Consider the following 17,227-nt stretch of genomic DNA (forward strand, 5'->3'; position numbering starts at 1 on the left):
GTCTGACTGACTCCACTTCCACTTTTCTCACTTCTCACCAGGCAATGTTCAAAAGGTCCCTGTTCCATTTGATGGCGGTTATGCAGTGATTTTTATCAAGCCCAGTGCTCACTTAAAAAAAGTAATATTTTCCTCCTGATATAGATTGGTACTGTAATGTGCTACTGTTTTCCTCCTGTGATCGATCACCAGATAAACACAGGGCGTTGTTCAGAGCACTGTTTCGGGGCCCATCTTTGGGTCGTGGTCTCGTAGCCAAATCATTAATTATTTTTTCTCCCCAGTTTCCTACATAGACTGACTTTTACCATATCTATCTACTATCTACTTAACATAAATTTAAAGAAAGTGATAATAGCAGATTTAAGAGCTCACAGGCTGTGAGCTTGTAGATCAGTTATTTTCACTACTTTTCGATCCCGTGAGCTTGAATATCTATCAATTGTTTAATTGGAAAATGTTAGGAAATGTTTACCTATAGCAGTTGTTCTCACAGTGATGTCCTGGGCTCTTCTCTTTGGGTCCATTTGGTTCCATTCAGTACACCCTCAGGGTTATGGGAACCAACATTGGCCCTAAATAGGGACTCTTCTAGGTGGCAAGGGGTTTTAATATTCCCGTTCTGTCCCTTGTGTTGCAGTCACCAGATAAGCACAGGGCGCTGGAGGAGACCAAGAACTACACCACCCAGTCCCTGGCCAGCGTGGCCTACCTGATCAACACACTGGCCAACAATGTCCTCCAGATGCTGGACATCCAGGCCTCCCAGCTCCGCCGCATGGAGTCCTCCATCAACCACATCTCACAGGTAGGCCTGTCACAATGTATTTACAGGGTTCCCACGGTCATGAAATTCCTGGAAATATTTTGAAATTAGAAAAATATTTTTCCAGTACTGGAAACGTTTTGGAATTGATCAAGGGTCCTGGAAGGTCCTGGAAAAAATAGATATGCATTGTCTTTGGTTATTGATTTTTGCGACCGTAAGGGAGCAGTTTACTATGAAAACCTCCACCGGCCGTCCGTCCGTCGGTCGGACTTAGTGAGACTCGTCGGTTATCTCCATATATGGAGGGATGTATTGGTTATCTCCATATCTGGAGATTCAACCTTCAACGATTTTGACATCTTGTTACTAATCTGTCGGTAGATAATGCCGGTCTTATATAAGGGTCATTTGTGTACGGTGTGATGTCATACTGCCAGCATGACTCACACCATCCTTCCTAGACGATTTTGACATATTGTTTGTGGAGATAAGCGACCAACGGTCGCTTATCTCCCGATTAGGGAGTCTTACTGGTGTTAATACCTCTGAAATGACAAATTAAACATTGGCCAAATTGTCAAATATTAGAGGCAGAAATTGTGAAAATAGCCGATCTACATGCTCACAACAACGCCTCGTTGTGAGCATGTAGATTTGCTATTTTCACAATAGAAACGTGTTATACAAAATTCCTCAACTCTTAGTGCTCGTCAGGGTGCCAGGTTCCCAGTTAAAATATGATTATTTCGGGGGTCACAGCCTGAAAAGGTTGAGAACCACTTGCATACACTACCTGTCTTTGGGCATTGTGCATAGGAGTAAGCGACTTGTTATTGAGCTGAATTATTGTTATATAGTCCTGGAAATTGGGTTAAATATTCTGGAAAAGTTTTGGAAAGGTTTTGGAAATTAATTGGTAAAAATGTGTGGGAACCCTGTATTAAATAATCGTTGTTATTTGACATAATCACAATCATTTTGACATAATCGTTTCCGTAATCGTTGAAAAATGTTCATAACGTTTTCAAAAATAGTGGAAATAGCAGATCTACAAGCTCACAACGCGTCGCATCGCGACGTGTTGTATTTCCACTATCAATGTTCTTTTTTTTTAAGTATAAAGTTGTCAAATATGTCAGTAATTTCTTTTGTATATTTAGGTTATGTGTCATATCTGCCATGTTCAATCTGCAACTTCAAATTCTACAAGCCAAACAGAAATGTAATTGTCAACGACAAAAACACAATTATTTGAGTGACAATTAATCGTCATGTAAAATGTCATATTGTGACAGCCCTACACACACGCATGCACATTGCACACAGGCAGGGGCTGGTGAAGACGATGTTTGTGGTTTTGTAATCGTAATATGGTGAATTTGGTGTTGCATTTTCCTGGTTTTCAAGTCATAGATGTTTTATAGTTTGCCTTTAACCGCTTAATTATTATATAGGCATTACTGATGATTTATTTATCAGAGATCTCAGTGTAAATGGTTTTTGAAAGCACCAATAGTCTTCCCCACAATATCAACCACAATATCAATTTACGGTTTCATTTTCAATTTACGCATTTGGTAGACTGTGTCCTCTTGGGTTTGTGCAATTAAACGTGAACAGGTTGTAAAACCACAGGGGTGAAGAAGAATGCAGTCTGTGAGTATAGACCTGCATCACCACAACCCTTCATTTGCTTGTGATCCCTATCATATGTTAGACATGAGACTGAATGTACAAGGAAAGAATTCTCTTCCTCTCAACACATTCTCTTTTTAGGCATTTCGAATGTTTTTCATTTTTTAAGAATTCCACTTATAACGACATAATTTACACATACTGTACATCAAATGCAGAGAGACCGTGTAAGTAAGCCTTGCCGAGCTCTGAGGCCCATAGGGCAGGATCCTATCTCCTGTTTCCTTAGCAGCTTGATGTACACGTAAACCCCCTGGACATGACACTAGTATGTCATAAGGACTTCAATCCAACCCTTGATGCTGAGTGCCAAGCAGTCTTTGCTATGACCCGGCCGGGGGATTGAACCCGGACCTCTCAGTCTCAGGGCGGACACTCTAATCACAAGGCCACTGAGTTGGTTGAGAGAAACAGTGTAGTGCCTCAGTAAACTAGGATCATACAGTAGGTAAACTAAGAACCTAGCATCAGTCTAAACCAGTGATGACCAACCTTTTCAAGCCGTCCGTTGCCTCCTCTCCCATCGACTGTGACGGCTTTGAAGATTGACATGTCGATCGTGATCCACTAAACAATATGCAATATGCAACAAAAAAAAAACAATATAAAGGCAATAATATATGTACATATCCATTATGACAAGGGTCTTCAACAGGGGGTCCTCCAAATCGTTGAGTGATAGAAAGTTTTTTTTCTCCCATTTTATATGAACCACTTGAACCTTAGTGTCCATATTCTGAGAACTTAAGCCAGAACTATTGCAGATCTACAAGGAAACGCCCCCGCTGCGAGGCGTTGTGAGCTTGTAGATCGGCTATTTTCGGCAAAGAGCTTTGGTGTAGAGGAGAAAATTAGCAGACTAAGTACACAGTGAAAGGTCAAGTTTATCAAGTATTGACGGTTCAAGTGGTTAAATATGGAATCTATGAAAAGGTTGTGGGGGTCCCTGCTTCATCTCTCTCCCAACTAAGGGACTGAAAGACCCCTGCATTATGACATATCCACATCCCACATGGAAAGGTTAAAACCCCCCTCCTCCTCCTCTACCTCTTCCATCTCCTCAGACGGTGGACATCCACAAAGAGAAGGTGGCCAGGCGGGAGATTGGCATCCTCACCACCAATAAGAACACCTCGCGCACGCACAAGATCATCGCCCCGGCCAATCCCGAGAGGCCTGTGCGCTACATCCGCAAGCCCATCGACTACAGCCTATTGGACGACATGGGTCACGGCGTAAAGGTAGGCTCCGCCCTGCTAGTCCACGGTACGAGACAAGGTCTCAAAGTCACACTACTGTAGCTCAGTGGTTCTCTGACCCCCCCTGGGGGGTCGGGACCCCCAGGGGGGTCCCCACTTTATTTTGGGGGGTCCCCAGATGATTAACTTAATGTGCAACATTGTTTTCTCAGTCAACAGTAAACAAACCAACATAAAGTTTAAGTGTATAGAGGATATCTGCGCATTTCTAAAGTGACAATTTAAGGACTTTTTAATATTAGAGGCAGAAATTGTGAAAATAGCCGATCTACAACATGAGTCGTTGTGAGCATGTAGATCGGCTATTTTCACAATAGAACCGTGTTATACAAAATGTAATGCCTAATCTCTTAGTGCTCATCAGGGTGCGGGGGTCCCCAATTAAAATATGATTATTTGGGGGGTTGTGGCCTGAAAAGGTTGAGAACCACTGCTGTAGCTCACAAACGAACACAGATTGTGACAATATGTAACAAAACCTGCGTTTTCTAGATATGAAAATGTTAACTTGTGTTTATTTTACGATTAAGAGTTTACGGTAAGTATGCTTACGTGACTCACTATGTTTGTTGCGAGTGTAAGAAACGATAGTACCTGTTATTGTAAACAGATGAAAAACGCAGAGTCAGGTTTTCTAATACATTGGCAGAATCCACTTTGTTAGTTGGTGTATTTAAAAGTGTGACTTTGAGACCTGTTTCGCCATGCTATATAAGTTAATGGGGAGAATATTTTGGATTATACATTTTTAATCTACGGCACAAGTATCTAAATATTGTCTTGCCAATATTAGGAGTGACATCATGGCAAGGTAACTACAAAACCCAAACGTCTACCAAAGTTTAATTGTGCTTTACTTACAAAATGCCTGCCTGATGTCTCCAGCTCTTAAACCGCTGACTGTATCATTCAGAATGGCTGTGTCAGCTTTGGCATGTAACTCAGTGTTATTTGAAGGTTCCTGTCCATTCCTAAAATGTAAGTGAAATGGGGATATTACGGTATCCAAGGTTTCCCCTATACCTGATTTGGAAGAATGAAGTTATTTTTTTTTTTACTTAGCAAAGTATAACCGATGTCTGTCAGAGCACAGCAGTGTGTTCGATCTTAGTGGACGGCTATTGTTAGACCTGTCATAATACATAATCTCTTAATCGCAATTATTTGAGATAATTATATTTCATAATCGTCTTGTGTTGAAAAATCTTCCTACACTTTCAAACATTTTCCAAAAATGGCGGTAAACTCAAAACTTTCAAATCGTTAATCGAAGCAATTATTTGTGTGACAATTAATCGTCAACTTACGATTTGTAATCGTGACAGCCCTAGCTATTGTCCCTTCAGTCTCATAGGCGTGCCGGGCTGTTGATCACGTTTCATGTGCAGTTTGTTTCTCTACCTGTTCACTCACTAATCCTCTGATTCCCTCTGTTTCTCTCTCTCTCTTTCCGCTTGCCTAATTTACCTATAAACTCAACCTCAGTGGTTGCTAAGGTTTAAGGTAAGTATCTCCAGTGTTTGTCCTAGCAGAGCACAGTTGCTATGAGGTTCTCTATGTTTTTGTTTTGATGCTGTGTGAAGAACTGTTGTGGTTGCAGAATTTTTTTTAAAGCTCTCTTGACTGCTGTGTTAACTCATTAAAAGCCAACCCCGCGATGTCGCGGGAAAAGTAATAGAGTATCTATAGTGCCATCCACGCGATGTCGCGGGAAAAGTAATATATTACTGTAACGGCGAGTAAAAATACCTAGTACAATGGCCGACGCTCCGGAGACGAAATCCGCGCTGATTTGTCATCATCACGGCTCCACGAGCACACAATAGTCATCCCATAACATTGAGGTGGACGGCCGATCTCATCTTTAATGTCCATTATCTCAAAACTACACTTTAGAAGCTAGGATGGAGGCAGATGCTCGCTTATTTTACACAGTTATAAAAGCTCCCGGTCGGCCATTACACAACTCCACGTGGACACGCATCGGTTCCGGCGCACGATCCGATGACTTCAGACCGGAAGTACTTCCGGTCTAGACTTCTGGCCTTCAAAATAAGAGAGTGCAAGTGGACGGAGCCTGCGTGAGGCACTCTGGACATCATTGCGACCGAAAATCGCGGGCACAAAATGAGTTAAGAAGTTAAGAACCTTGTAGGGATGGGACGATATTAGGCCTGGGGCGGTATGGACATTTTGTTACCGCGATTACCGTCTTCCCATTTACCGCCGGTACTGCGGTAATTACCGCACCCCCGTATCTATTAATTAAGGTTCGGCGATAAGCCAAAATATTGCAATCATCTTCCCAAAAGTCACCTCTCCACAGTGGAGAGGCGACACAGCCTGACTGCCCGAGTTATACTTCTCCGTACAGCACAGCGGGTCTGGCTTTCAAAGGAGCAGATCTACAAGCTCACAACACATCGCATCCGCGACGCGTTCTGAGCTTTTAGATCTGCACTGTCGGGTTACCATAGTAACGTAGGCAAGCTACGTAGGCTAGCTACTTGGGCTACTTGGGCTTTTCAGACACAAACAGCTGAAGGAAGGGTTGTCAGATCGTGTACAGTGATTCTGTAAACTCACGTCAAGTCTCAACTATCAAATCGCAGTGATTGAGTGCTGCTATATACAGGTTTTAGTTACAAGACTTGACAGAAAAGGTTATAAAATCGCTGACGCGCCGCTGGACGGAGCACAACGTGCGACGCGGTGAAGAAAGTAAAATAGTAACGTAGGCTTTTCAGACACAAACAGCTGCGTGAACAAAACAGAAGAGGAAGGGTAGTCAGATCGTGTACAGTGATTCTGTAACTTCACGTCACGTCTCAACTCTCAAATCGCAGTGATTGAGTGCTGCTACAGTATATACAGGTTTTAGTTGCAGGTACAAGACTTGACAGAAAAGGTTATAAAATCGCCGACACGCCGCCGGACGGGGCACAACATGCGACGCGGTGGAAAAAGTAAAATAGTTTCATTTTCGGTTTAGTCCACGCGGCCCGCGCTCCGCCAGTAATCCGTATGAATAAAAAAAGATATGCCACAACACAAGGTATGTATTAACATCCTTGTGTCGAGTGGATTACAGAGACAGTTTATGCTGCTCCGTCATAGTTGTGCTCCGTACTCTCCTGCCCTGTGTGTGCACTGTGTGCACTGTGTGCCTGCAGGTCTGTGTGAGTGACGTATGTGGCTTCCAACGTGTGGTACACGGCCCAGAGCAGAGCAGCATGGAGCGCATGCGGTCCTCGCTTCTCCCCCGTTTTAAAACTCGCTTGTTTTCCAATAAAAAATAGACCTTTTTTTTGTCTTTTTACCGCGGTAAGCACAATGACACCCCGGTAGACCTCGGTATACCGCGGTACGGCGGTACGGCGGTTACCGCCTCCAACACTAGACGATATGAAAATGTCATATGACGATTATTGTGATTCACGATATTATCGCGATAATCAAAATCCATTATCCTGGGGCGGAACATTTGCCAAAAAATAGCAGATCTACAAGCTCACAATGTGTCGCAGCGCGATGTGTTGTGAGCTTGTAGATCGGCAATTTTTTGGCAAAGGGATTTGTTAGAAAGCGAAAAAAAGACTGTATCAAGTATGTATATTATAAGTACCTTTTACCAATTATAGAGGGTTTAAAATGGTACCGGATGTGCAGCTCGGCAAATAAAAGATGAATTGATCCTAGTGCATGATGGAGGACAATATCACGATAATTAAAATCTTCACGATACGATTATCGTGAGTGTTTATCGCGATAAACGATAATATCACTAATCGTCCCATCCCTAGAACCTTGTTTGCTTCTTATGCCAGATTGTTAGTCGCGCACCGAAAATAGCCGAGCTACGAGCTATTTTTGATGCGCGTAGCTGATTATAACTCAGGCTTTACCTGGTTTAAAAAACACACACATCTTGATGCATTTCATTTTTCTCTCTCACTCCATGTTCAATATCGTCACCCACTTCTTATCCCTGGCTCTCCTCCTCCCCCTCACAGGCCAGTGCTCAGAACATGAAGGCCGGTGCTGGTGGCCTGCCTCGTACCAACCCCCCCACACAGAAGCCCCCCAGCCCCCCCATGACAGGGAAGGGGACCCTAGGGTACGTACGACCGCGGTGGGGGACCCGACCCCGCCTTCCTCACACTGTGTTAAAACTGAGAAGCTGCGACAGAACGACGTCGTCGTCGGCACCGTTAACGTATCTGCCGTGTGTTTGTGGCTTTGAGGCGGTGACGGCAAGCAGTTGGTTTCTCTGGGTGTCATCATTGGCTCTTTGTTTATTTAGAGGGTGTCCTCAGGGCTGTTTAACGATGGATGCCCTGTTAGTTTTGATCACAGCTGTATCGCAGCCTTTTAAAGATGTTCTGCATTTTGATCACAGCTGTTTCAGCCACTTAAACCCTCTAGTCTTAGTTAAACAGACTGGAACTGTTGCAACTGTACAGTTATTTTTTCTTCCTTTTGTGTACACCAAATCAGTTAGCTGAGGCAAGCTCACATTGTAGATCTGTTATTTTTGGCCAATGTTCCCCCTAGAACGGGGAATGGTGGGGTTGAAGTGGTTAATTAAAGATGCTCCGCATTTTGATCACAGCTGTTAAAGGATACTCTATTTTTTTATCACAGTGGTGGAATTACTGGTGTTAATGTTTTTTTTTTCTTTCTTTCTCTGCATTGTTTGATCTGCATTGTTTGATCTAAACAAAGCAAGGAAGACTGGCCAGGATTCCAGATCCATGCTGTGCTGCCGTGTGTTCAGCGTGCAGGGAGGAACATCAATGCACAACGCATGTTTAAACGTTCTTCTGAGATCTCAGCGCAAATAGATGTAGTCTGAAATGAGACCTGATGTCTCATCATACGTTGTGTTTGAATTCAGAGGCAAGTTCAAACAAAACAAGATGCCTAGCAACTAGCAACAGTTTGTCATATGTATATGTTGAGTTCCAGTGACTCCGTTGCAGTGCTAGATTGTGGGGTTTGTTAGGTTAAATTTAACCCTGAGAATGTAAACATTTACCCCATATGGCTCACGTTTTATACGCTGTTCTGTACAGACAGTACATACCATGTCCTTGAGGTGGCATGTCCTTTCATCTGGGCCTGTTAGGTCAAAGGTGTACTTTAACTTTATTATCCCCATGGGGGAAATGTGTCCCCTACACCCATCCTAACATTTGACCCATCCTAGCTAGTGTACTTAACTCATTCTGAGCCCCAGACATTAACGGATTATAATGTCCAAAGTGCCTCCTTCAGGTCCCATTCACTTGCGTTGTCTTATTTTGAAGGCCAGAAGTCCACACGCGAATAACTTCCGGTCTGACGTCATCGGATCGTGCGCTGGAACCGTTCCGTGTCCACGTGGAGTTGTGTAATGGCCGACCGGGAGCTTTTATAACTGTGTAAAATAAGCGAGCATCTGCCTCCATCCTAGCTTCTAAAGTGTAGTTTTGAGATAATGGACATTAAAGATGAGATCCCCCGTCCACCTCAATGTTATGGATGGGACTATTTTGTGCTTGTGGAGCCGTGATGATGCGAAATCAGCGACAGATTTCGTCTCCGGACCGCCGGCCATTCTTCTCGGTAATGTACTCGCTGTTACAGTAATAGATTACTTTTCGCGAGATATCCCGTGAATGGCACTACAGTAATAGATTACATTTCGCGAGACATCTCGCGAATGGCACTAAATGAGTTAAGAGCAGTGGGCAGCTCCCGGAGACCAACTCCTGTTGTAATGCCAATAGTCTGGTGACAGCCAAGGGCACTGGCAGGAGTATGTACCAAGTTAACACGCATGTCTTTTGGTGTGGTAGAAAACACACACAACCAAGGGGTGAACATGCATACTCCACATTTAAAAGGAATTGTGATACAGAATAGATGAATGGGAAGTTGAAGTATACTATGTTAGCTCCTTTGATGCAAGCCGAAAGAGAATCGATTGATGGCTCATTAAGAAACACTCGGCTTGCCTGCGGTGTCACTTGCCCAAAATAGCAGATCTACTAGCTTGCGATACGTCACGCTACAACGGAAGTATAAATCGGGCTTTACTCTGCACTTAAGCCTGACGTGTTGTGAGTGACGAGCGGGGCGTCACTCAAAATGCCACCAGGGTTGCCACCAGTGCCACGCTGTTGAATTTCCCCTTCCTCGACCTTTTACTGGCATTTTTATCTCATGCCAGGGCACAGGACAACTGCTATCACAAAGGACACTGGCTTTTCTGTGACCTTTTTTTGATAGTAGTAATCAGCGTGGGAAATTGCCAACCAGCAGACGCTGTGTGTAGTTAGACCTGTTGATCTCAGATGCTCGAAGATCCAATACAGTTATTATAAAGAACACAGCGTTCTTCTTCTTCTGAAGTCGACATTGGTTGGTCTGCCATGCTTTCAGAACGTCTCGCTGAGTGTGACTTGTTTAGGCTCACTGGTAAGCTTGTCTACTTGTTTAGTAGAATAGTAAAACAAATGTGCCTAACTGTCAGTACAGTACAATAGAAGACGCTTAAGTGATGGTTTATATGTGGTTCTTCTACTTCTTTGATAATCCATTTGGAGAGACATTTTCTTAATTATAATTTAAAACATAACTCAAATATGTATATGTATGTGACATTGTGTAGAATGTTGGACATTGTCTGCAAAGAGCTCATCAGTAATGAATAGGAAAGGTTATTGATGTGTGTTCACTGTTTACTGTCCTAGCTGTGTGTGTGTGTGTGTGTGTGTGTGTGTGTGTGTGTGTGTGTGTGTGTGTGTGTGTGTGTGTGCGTGTGCGTGTGCGTGTGCGTGCGCTCTCTCTCATCAGGATGCTGCTGCGCTGGAATACCCTGGGCCCTCATTTCAGTTTTTGTCACTATTTTTGGGGGTACCTGGGTCTGTTTAGTTGGGGTTTATTTTTCGACCAATAAAACCATTGAAGGGAATTTGGGATTTTTTGTTAGTTTTTTTATATCCCTCGGGGGAACTATTATCATTTGTATTATTTCTTTATTTAAATCATGGTTCATTCGACCGCGGTGCCCAGATGGCCAGCAACGTTTACCAGGTAATTCACAGTTAGAGACTTTTAGTTTTAGTCTACTTTTAGTCGACTAAATATCTTAAGATTTTAGGAGACTAAATTTACAGTTGATTTAGTCAACTAAAATGTATTTTGGCATCGTAATGACTGATTTTACACTTGGTTGCGTGCTGAAAATAGCCGATCTACAAGCTCACAACGCGTCGCATACAACCTCCAACGCGACGCGTTGTGAACTTGTAGATCTGCTATTTTCAGCACGCAACACCCGAGAGCAACCAAACATAAAATGACTTTCTTCAGCACTATAGTCCCTCCCTAATGTTTTAGTCTAGTTTTTATTTTGTTGACGAAATTGTCAATATATTTAGTCTTAGTTTTAGTCATCACAGCTTACTTTTTATTTCGTTTTTATTTAGTTTTCTTCTGTGAAAAAAGACGCCGTCGACAAACATTTTTCGTCATGGTTTTAGTCGACGAAATCAACACTGTCGTGTGGGTCTTGCAGTGGCGGCTCCAGGGGGGTGTTTGAGGGGGCTTTAGCCCCCCCTGGTGAAGGCTTAGCACCCCCTAAGCCCCCCCACCCCAGACACCCAATTGTAATGAAAAATATTTATGGAACACATACATTAAATATATATGAATATGTGAAAGACAATTGACTGACTTCTATGTAAACCATACTAAAAAACTGTACTTTTTATGCTAAAAAAGCATCTTCAGCCTCACAAAAACCCTATTCGATCACCTACAGTACTCAGATTTGGAGATTTGTTCCGTTATCCATACCCTAAGCGAGAGAATCACGTTTGTCGTATTAGTACTAGTCATTATTGTTTGTTGCCAAAATGAATTAGCCCCCGCTCTAAAAAAGCCAGCTCCCCCATAGCCCCCCCAGTCCCAATTCTCTGGGGCCGCCGCTGGGGTCTTGTGTTTGCTGCTGCAGGCCCTGAAGTGATAGCACATCACACTGAAGTGGGAGCATATTTTTTTTCCCTCTACACCATTTCCATGGCGTGACTAATCAATAGAAAAAAAGTCATTTTGGGGGTGAACTTTAACGTTGCCTAACCTACCAGAATCATTTTGGCCAAACTGCGTACATCTTAAACCTTTTTCTCCTGGGGTTATTTTCGTAGAGACCTTTCAGACCAACAACGTGCTCTAAGATGCATTAAAACGCAACTGTAACATCACTTTGACAAAAGACTACCCAAGAGTTATATTTCTTTGTGTGTCGTATATAACCTGTCTGGTCTCTGCATAAACACGGTATGCTTGTAAAATGGTTGTCAATAGTTACGTATGTCAAGTATACCAGGATTCGTAGTCAATGGAATAAACAAGCCCGACCAGGCGACCACCACCGATATGACCCGTTAAGTGTCCTACACACCTCTTCTTGTTTGTGTGTAGAGCCCGGGTTGGAGATGGGAGGCTTGGACAACCCCAGGACGTCTGAACTCAAGGAGACGCCGGCCTCTGAGCCTGTGAATGAAGGACACCAGAGAAGGAAAAAGAAGAAGAAAGTTCAAACCATAGGTTTAAATCATAAATGTCTGTCTGTCTGTCTGTCTGTCTGTCTGTCTGTCTGTTATAGCCCTCTCTAATGCTTCATGACCCACCCACTGAGAATTTTTCGGGCTATTAGACGTATAAAATACGTCTAAACGTGAACGTTTTTTAGATTAGAAGTGGGAACAACATTATTTCAACGGCTATCCACGAGTTTCCTACGCCCCATAGTGCATTGCGCAAACGTCTGCACCGAGGTTCCGCCGCCGATTTACAAGCTCACAACGGGTTGCATCTGCGACGCGACGTGAGCTTGTATGTCTGCTGTTAAACCCGGAAGTTTGGTCCTGATAGTCTCCAGTAAACTCCCGCGGAAACTTGTGGATATATAGACAGACGCTTACAAAGCAGCTAATCAACGTCTAATCTAAGCTTGGCCATGTCAAAGAAATTGCACTTTTAGACCAGTTATAACCCTGTTTTAGACGGACGTCTAATAGCCGACTATGGGTCACTGGGGAATTTATGTTTAGTTTGTTTCGCAGATTTTGAAGACGACCAGGCGGACCTGGTGAATGAAGACGGGCCAGAGCAGAACACAGATGGGGAGGGAATTGTCAAAAGATCAAAGAAGAAGAAGTGAGTCAGATTTAATATAGCCACAGATTTAGCATGGGATTGTCATGTCGACAGTAGAGCATCTGTCCTCTGAGCATCCATGTTGTCATTCAACAAATTACGAAAGCAGAGACTTCATGTAATCATCAAACCAGTCAAAACCCCAAAACAGTTAAAAGGTGAAACTTTTGACATATTAATTAATTTTTGACTAAACAAAAAGACCTTTACTGGCTGATTTAAGTAAATAAGGTAACATTTTTGGCTGTGGAGATCAGTCACATTTTAAAGATGGGGTGCCATAATTTCTTTCCCCCCTAAAACATGATATTATGATTATATTAGGAGGAAGATTTTTTTCCCCAAAAGAGTGTACATAAAGTGTTAAAATTATGTTTTTATGTGGTCACACCTACCTGCTCATTAAGTATGCCTGGTTGTCAGGTGGGTGGTGACCCAGCTGAAGTTAGCCACACCCACAGTGTTGGGTCTAAGGTAAAAGGAGAGGGGATGATTTTATGATGTCATTAAATCAGTGTTTTGACTCCGAGGCTTTCAGTTTTCAGGAAGAAACCAAAAATACACAGGGAAGGCGAATTTGCACATTATAAGCACAAAACAGAAAAAGTAAATTATTGCAACACCTCCAAAATATCACCAAATAAGACAAGATACCTTGGTTTAAGAGACTAAATTCAGTGAAAGATAATACTTTGGAACAAGGTTCCTTTTTTTTTTTATGAAACACAAACAATCAAAATGTTCACGGTAAAGACAGAAAGGGACCAATAAAAGCATCTGACCATGTCTCTTTACGTCTTCCAAACCAGGAAGCCAAAGGTCACAGAGTCGCAGCTGCCCGCCGAGCTCAACGTAGAAGCGGATGACATCATCACGGATGACCCGTCCTCAATCCCCCAGCATTCCCTGTTCTCAGCCCCCCAGGACCAGAGCAAGCCGGTGGGGAAGGTGTTCGTAGAGAGGACAAGTGAGTGTCTGTGATGTCGTGATATCTGTCTTCTATCTAGGAATCTTTGGGTGACTACTGACTCGGTGTATGCCCGAATATGGAGATCACTCATAATACTTGAATACCTCTGTTAACGGGTACTGCACTAGTAATACAGACCTTAGTTGTTCAATTTGAGCTCATTTGCAATCACACTGTACTGTACTGATGAATTTAGACTTTTGATTGAAAAAAATCACAGACTGCTATATTAAACGTTGTGTGTGCGTGCATCTGCAGAGCGTTTTCAGGCAGAAGAGCGTTATGACAGGGGGAAGACCAGTGACCAGTCAGACAACTTTGTGGAATTCCAGCCTCAGTCTCCCTATAACACCAGAGACGTGGCACTCAGAGTACACTCAGGGTTCAGGTGTGTGTGTGTGTGTGTGTGTGTGTGTATTGAAAAAGTGCACGGACACTTTCTTTTGTTACAGATTTGTCTCCATCATTATCTGAGTGCGTCACTGTTCAGACAAGAAGCACATAACGGTACGTATCTGTAGACATACGGAATGAAAAACACCCCTCTCCTCTCTTCTCCAGGGATCTAGGGGTGTTCTGCCATGGGTTCCTGGCTGGCTACGCAGTGTGGAACACTATAACAGTCTACGTCTTGGCTGGTCCTGAGCTTACAGCTCTCGACAACCTGTTGGAACAGTACCACCGCCTGGCGTATCCGGCGCAGTCTCTGCTGTACATGCTGCTGGCAATTAGCACTGTGGCTGCCTTTGACAGGTACGCTCTCCTACGCACGCTGAAACTAGACGACCTGCAAGTGTGACATCTCAATGCGCTGCAAGCTTGTAGATTGGCTATTTTCGGTGCACGACACCATAGTATGACAGAGTTGTATGTGTTCATTTTAAATCAATTTATTATAACAAAAGAATCATTTTACATCAATAGAGCGATATGGTCTTGTCACTTCAGCATTCAGTATATCAGTAGGTTTGGTCTGATAATAATAGGTTTTTCCATACAAGAGTGGGCAATATCTTCAGGCATGAGTCAATGCTAGACACCAGTTTGTGTAGCGTTTGGTTGGGGTGAATCCCTGCATACTCTTGTCCGTCCTAGGAGTGTGTGATGTCACGTGTGATTATCTTGCATTCCTAACTGTCTCTGAAAGTTCTGATTATATTGATGAAATTGTTAAATAAAATCGATGATTATATATTCTACTTCCATTGCTTAAAATGGGATGTGTCTGTCATTGTAGTCGCACACATTGTTGAAAAATAAAATACTCTCTGTTCTGTGTTCTCTGTTCAGGATGAACCTGGCTAAAGGCTCCACAGCTCTACGGAAGTTCCTCACACTGGACCCTGTGGCGCTGGCATCATTTTGTGAGTCTTTAGTTCACATACATTTAACATGCATACATTTTAGTCATGGTGCAGGACAAAAACAAGTTACTGGATCAAATGGGACAGTCGCCGGTTCGATCCCTGATCCGAACGACCTTTGCTGTGTGTCACTCCCCATCTCTCCCCCCATTTCCTGTCAGTCTACTGTCCTATCAATAAAAGCATAAAAGCCCCAAAACAAATCTTTAAAAAAAGAAAAAAATGGGAAAGTGTCGAAACTCCCACGGTGCATCTGGTATTCCAATCAATATAATTGGCCGTGTTCGCGGCAGGAGGGAAGCCGGGCGGGGAGGGCCAGGTCTTTGTCGTTGCACGAGTGACTCCTTCAAAGGTGCATGTCAGCAGGGGTGTTGAACTGTGAGGAATAGTTTCCTCCACGCACCACGTCCTCGTGAAAAGAATATCATCATAGGAGGCATGTGGTTTCAATATGCCTCCTACCCTACACTTATGGTCTTGGGAATGGTTGGTCTTATAGGTATGATACCAACACCATCCAGTAGGGGTCAGCAATGACAAGACTACACAAGTGTGCAGGGACATCAGGACATTGGCACAACAACTGAAATGGGAAAGTTGACAAAAAAAGAATAAAGGTTTTCACAATGGCTTGCTACTATTTTCTTTGACCATTCTGCTCATCTCCATACAGCCTAAACTTACTGTCTCCCTCTGTCTGTCTGCCTGCGTGTCTGTGCATTTTTCCGTAATGTAACCTACAGTGTATTCCTCGGCTCTGGTCCTGTCTCTCAGCCAGCAAATGACCAGCGATCGAATCAACCTCTACCAAAGCCCCAATGTAACTCTATGGTGAGTCGAGTCAGATCGAATGATCAAATCAAATGTATTATAAAAACTGTGCTTGTTAACTGGTGAGTTCTGCGAAGTCCTTGTATATGTTATTGAATGGGATTCTGATGTTATCTCAGAACAGCTTTTGAAGCCATTCTGATTGACTCCTCTGTCCTCTCCCTGTCCCAGGCCTGCAGGCTCGGAGCATCATTTCCTTCACCCCTGGCTGACGGTCAACCTGGTGGTGGCGGTGCTTGTCGGCCTCGCCTGGATCCTCATCGCCACCCGGCCTGATATAGACCACACTGAGGGTGAGAGACAGACACATGCACACGCACGCACGCACGCACGCACGCACGCACGCACGCACGCACGCACGCACGCACGCACGCACGCACACACGCACACACGCACACACACACACACACACACACACACACACACACGTTTGTACTACTATTCTTGTGAGGACACTGTCAATTTTTGAAGTCGGTTTAATGGCGTTGTTATGATTAGTTTTCAGCCTAAACCTAAAGCTGAGTATAAATCAGGCATACGTCCAACCCTAACCCCTAAACCTAATCTCTCATCCTAACCCTAACCCCAACTTGAATCTTTTCCTAATTGTAATTGTGAGCCTATCTCTAATACCAGGGCAATTGGCTTCACGTAACTATTTCTCAAACTGGACTACACTTCTCTGGACATTTGGCACTCACAAGTATAATAATACAAGACACACTCACAATCTGCAAACAGAACAAATGTAGCATTCAACTCTCTTTCTGTGTTATGTTTTTCAGGGTACCTCATGGCGATGGAGATTAAACCACCTCAATTAGAGGAAAAGAATGAAATGACTGCATGAGAAGAAAATAAACTGTTGATTACTTGTAATTTCACATACTTTTGTACTATTTACCAGTGAATTCGAAATGAACATGTTTTTTGCGATACATTATTTTTGTATTTTAATGAAATTTGTCTTTTGAAAACAAATTGGAAATATATGATTTTATCCAACTGCAGTGATGTGCCTGTTTCTTATATTCCTACTGCCTACTGTATGCTCCTGTAGAAGCAACATGTCTGTATGCAATCACTCTAGTTTTAAAAACATTTGTTTAAGTTTAACTAATGATCTCAG

General features: G+C 43.2%; 2 protein-coding genes across 4 annotated transcripts in view; both read left to right on the plus strand.

The window, feature by feature from the left end:
* The window catches only part of LOC308280441 (abl interactor 2-like), a 29,709-nt gene extending 19,228 nt beyond the window's left edge, over positions 1-10,481 (plus strand). For 2 of the 3 annotated variants that reach the window (XM_080720707.1, XM_080720706.1), the window contains 3 exons: positions 641-808; positions 3,529-3,705; positions 7,737-8,585. In XM_080720707.1, the coding sequence (XP_080576833.1) occupies positions 746-808; positions 3,529-3,705; positions 7,737-8,228 (732 nt within the window). In that variant the 5' untranslated portion in view covers positions 641-745 and the 3' untranslated portion in view covers positions 8,229-8,585. Of the gene's footprint in view, positions 1-640; positions 809-3,528; positions 3,706-7,736 lie in introns of all 3 variants that reach the window. The other variant, XM_080720708.1, reaches the window with a different exon arrangement.
* A 158-nt stretch (positions 10,482-10,639) lies between these two features.
* LOC308280440 (transmembrane protein 237B-like) lies at positions 10,640-17,103 on the plus strand. The gene is made up of 10 exons (XM_080720705.1): positions 10,640-10,803; positions 12,196-12,321; positions 12,840-12,933; positions 13,743-13,900; positions 14,162-14,291; positions 14,465-14,656; positions 15,194-15,267; positions 16,011-16,098; positions 16,270-16,391; positions 16,884-17,103. The coding sequence occupies exons 2-10, from the start codon at positions 12,210-12,212 to the stop codon at positions 16,946-16,948; spliced, it is 1,035 nt and encodes a 344-aa protein (XP_080576831.1). The 5' UTR covers positions 10,640-10,803; positions 12,196-12,209; the 3' UTR covers positions 16,949-17,103.
* The last annotated feature ends 124 nt before the right edge of the window (positions 17,104-17,227 follow it).

The sequence above is a fragment of the Nannobrachium achirus genome, assembly GCF_963921795.1.
Source record: "Nannobrachium achirus genome assembly, chromosome: 24".
NCBI classification, from domain to species: Eukaryota; Metazoa; Chordata; class Actinopteri; order Myctophiformes; family Myctophidae; genus Nannobrachium; species Nannobrachium achirus.

Bases quoted from the DNA above. Each gene is read 5' to 3' on its own strand.
- LOC308280440 (XM_080720705.1), top strand. From the start codon at position 12,210: ATGGGAGGCTTGGACAACCCCAGGACGTCTGAACTCAAGGAGACGCCG. The intron at 12,322-12,839 runs GTTTAAATCATA...TTTGTTTCGCAG, and splicing joins GAAGAAAGTTCAAACCATAG to ATTTTGAAGACGACCAGGCG. The intron at 13,901-14,161 runs GTGAGTGTCTGT...GTGCATCTGCAG, and splicing joins GGTGTTCGTAGAGAGGACAA to AGCGTTTTCAGGCAGAAGAG.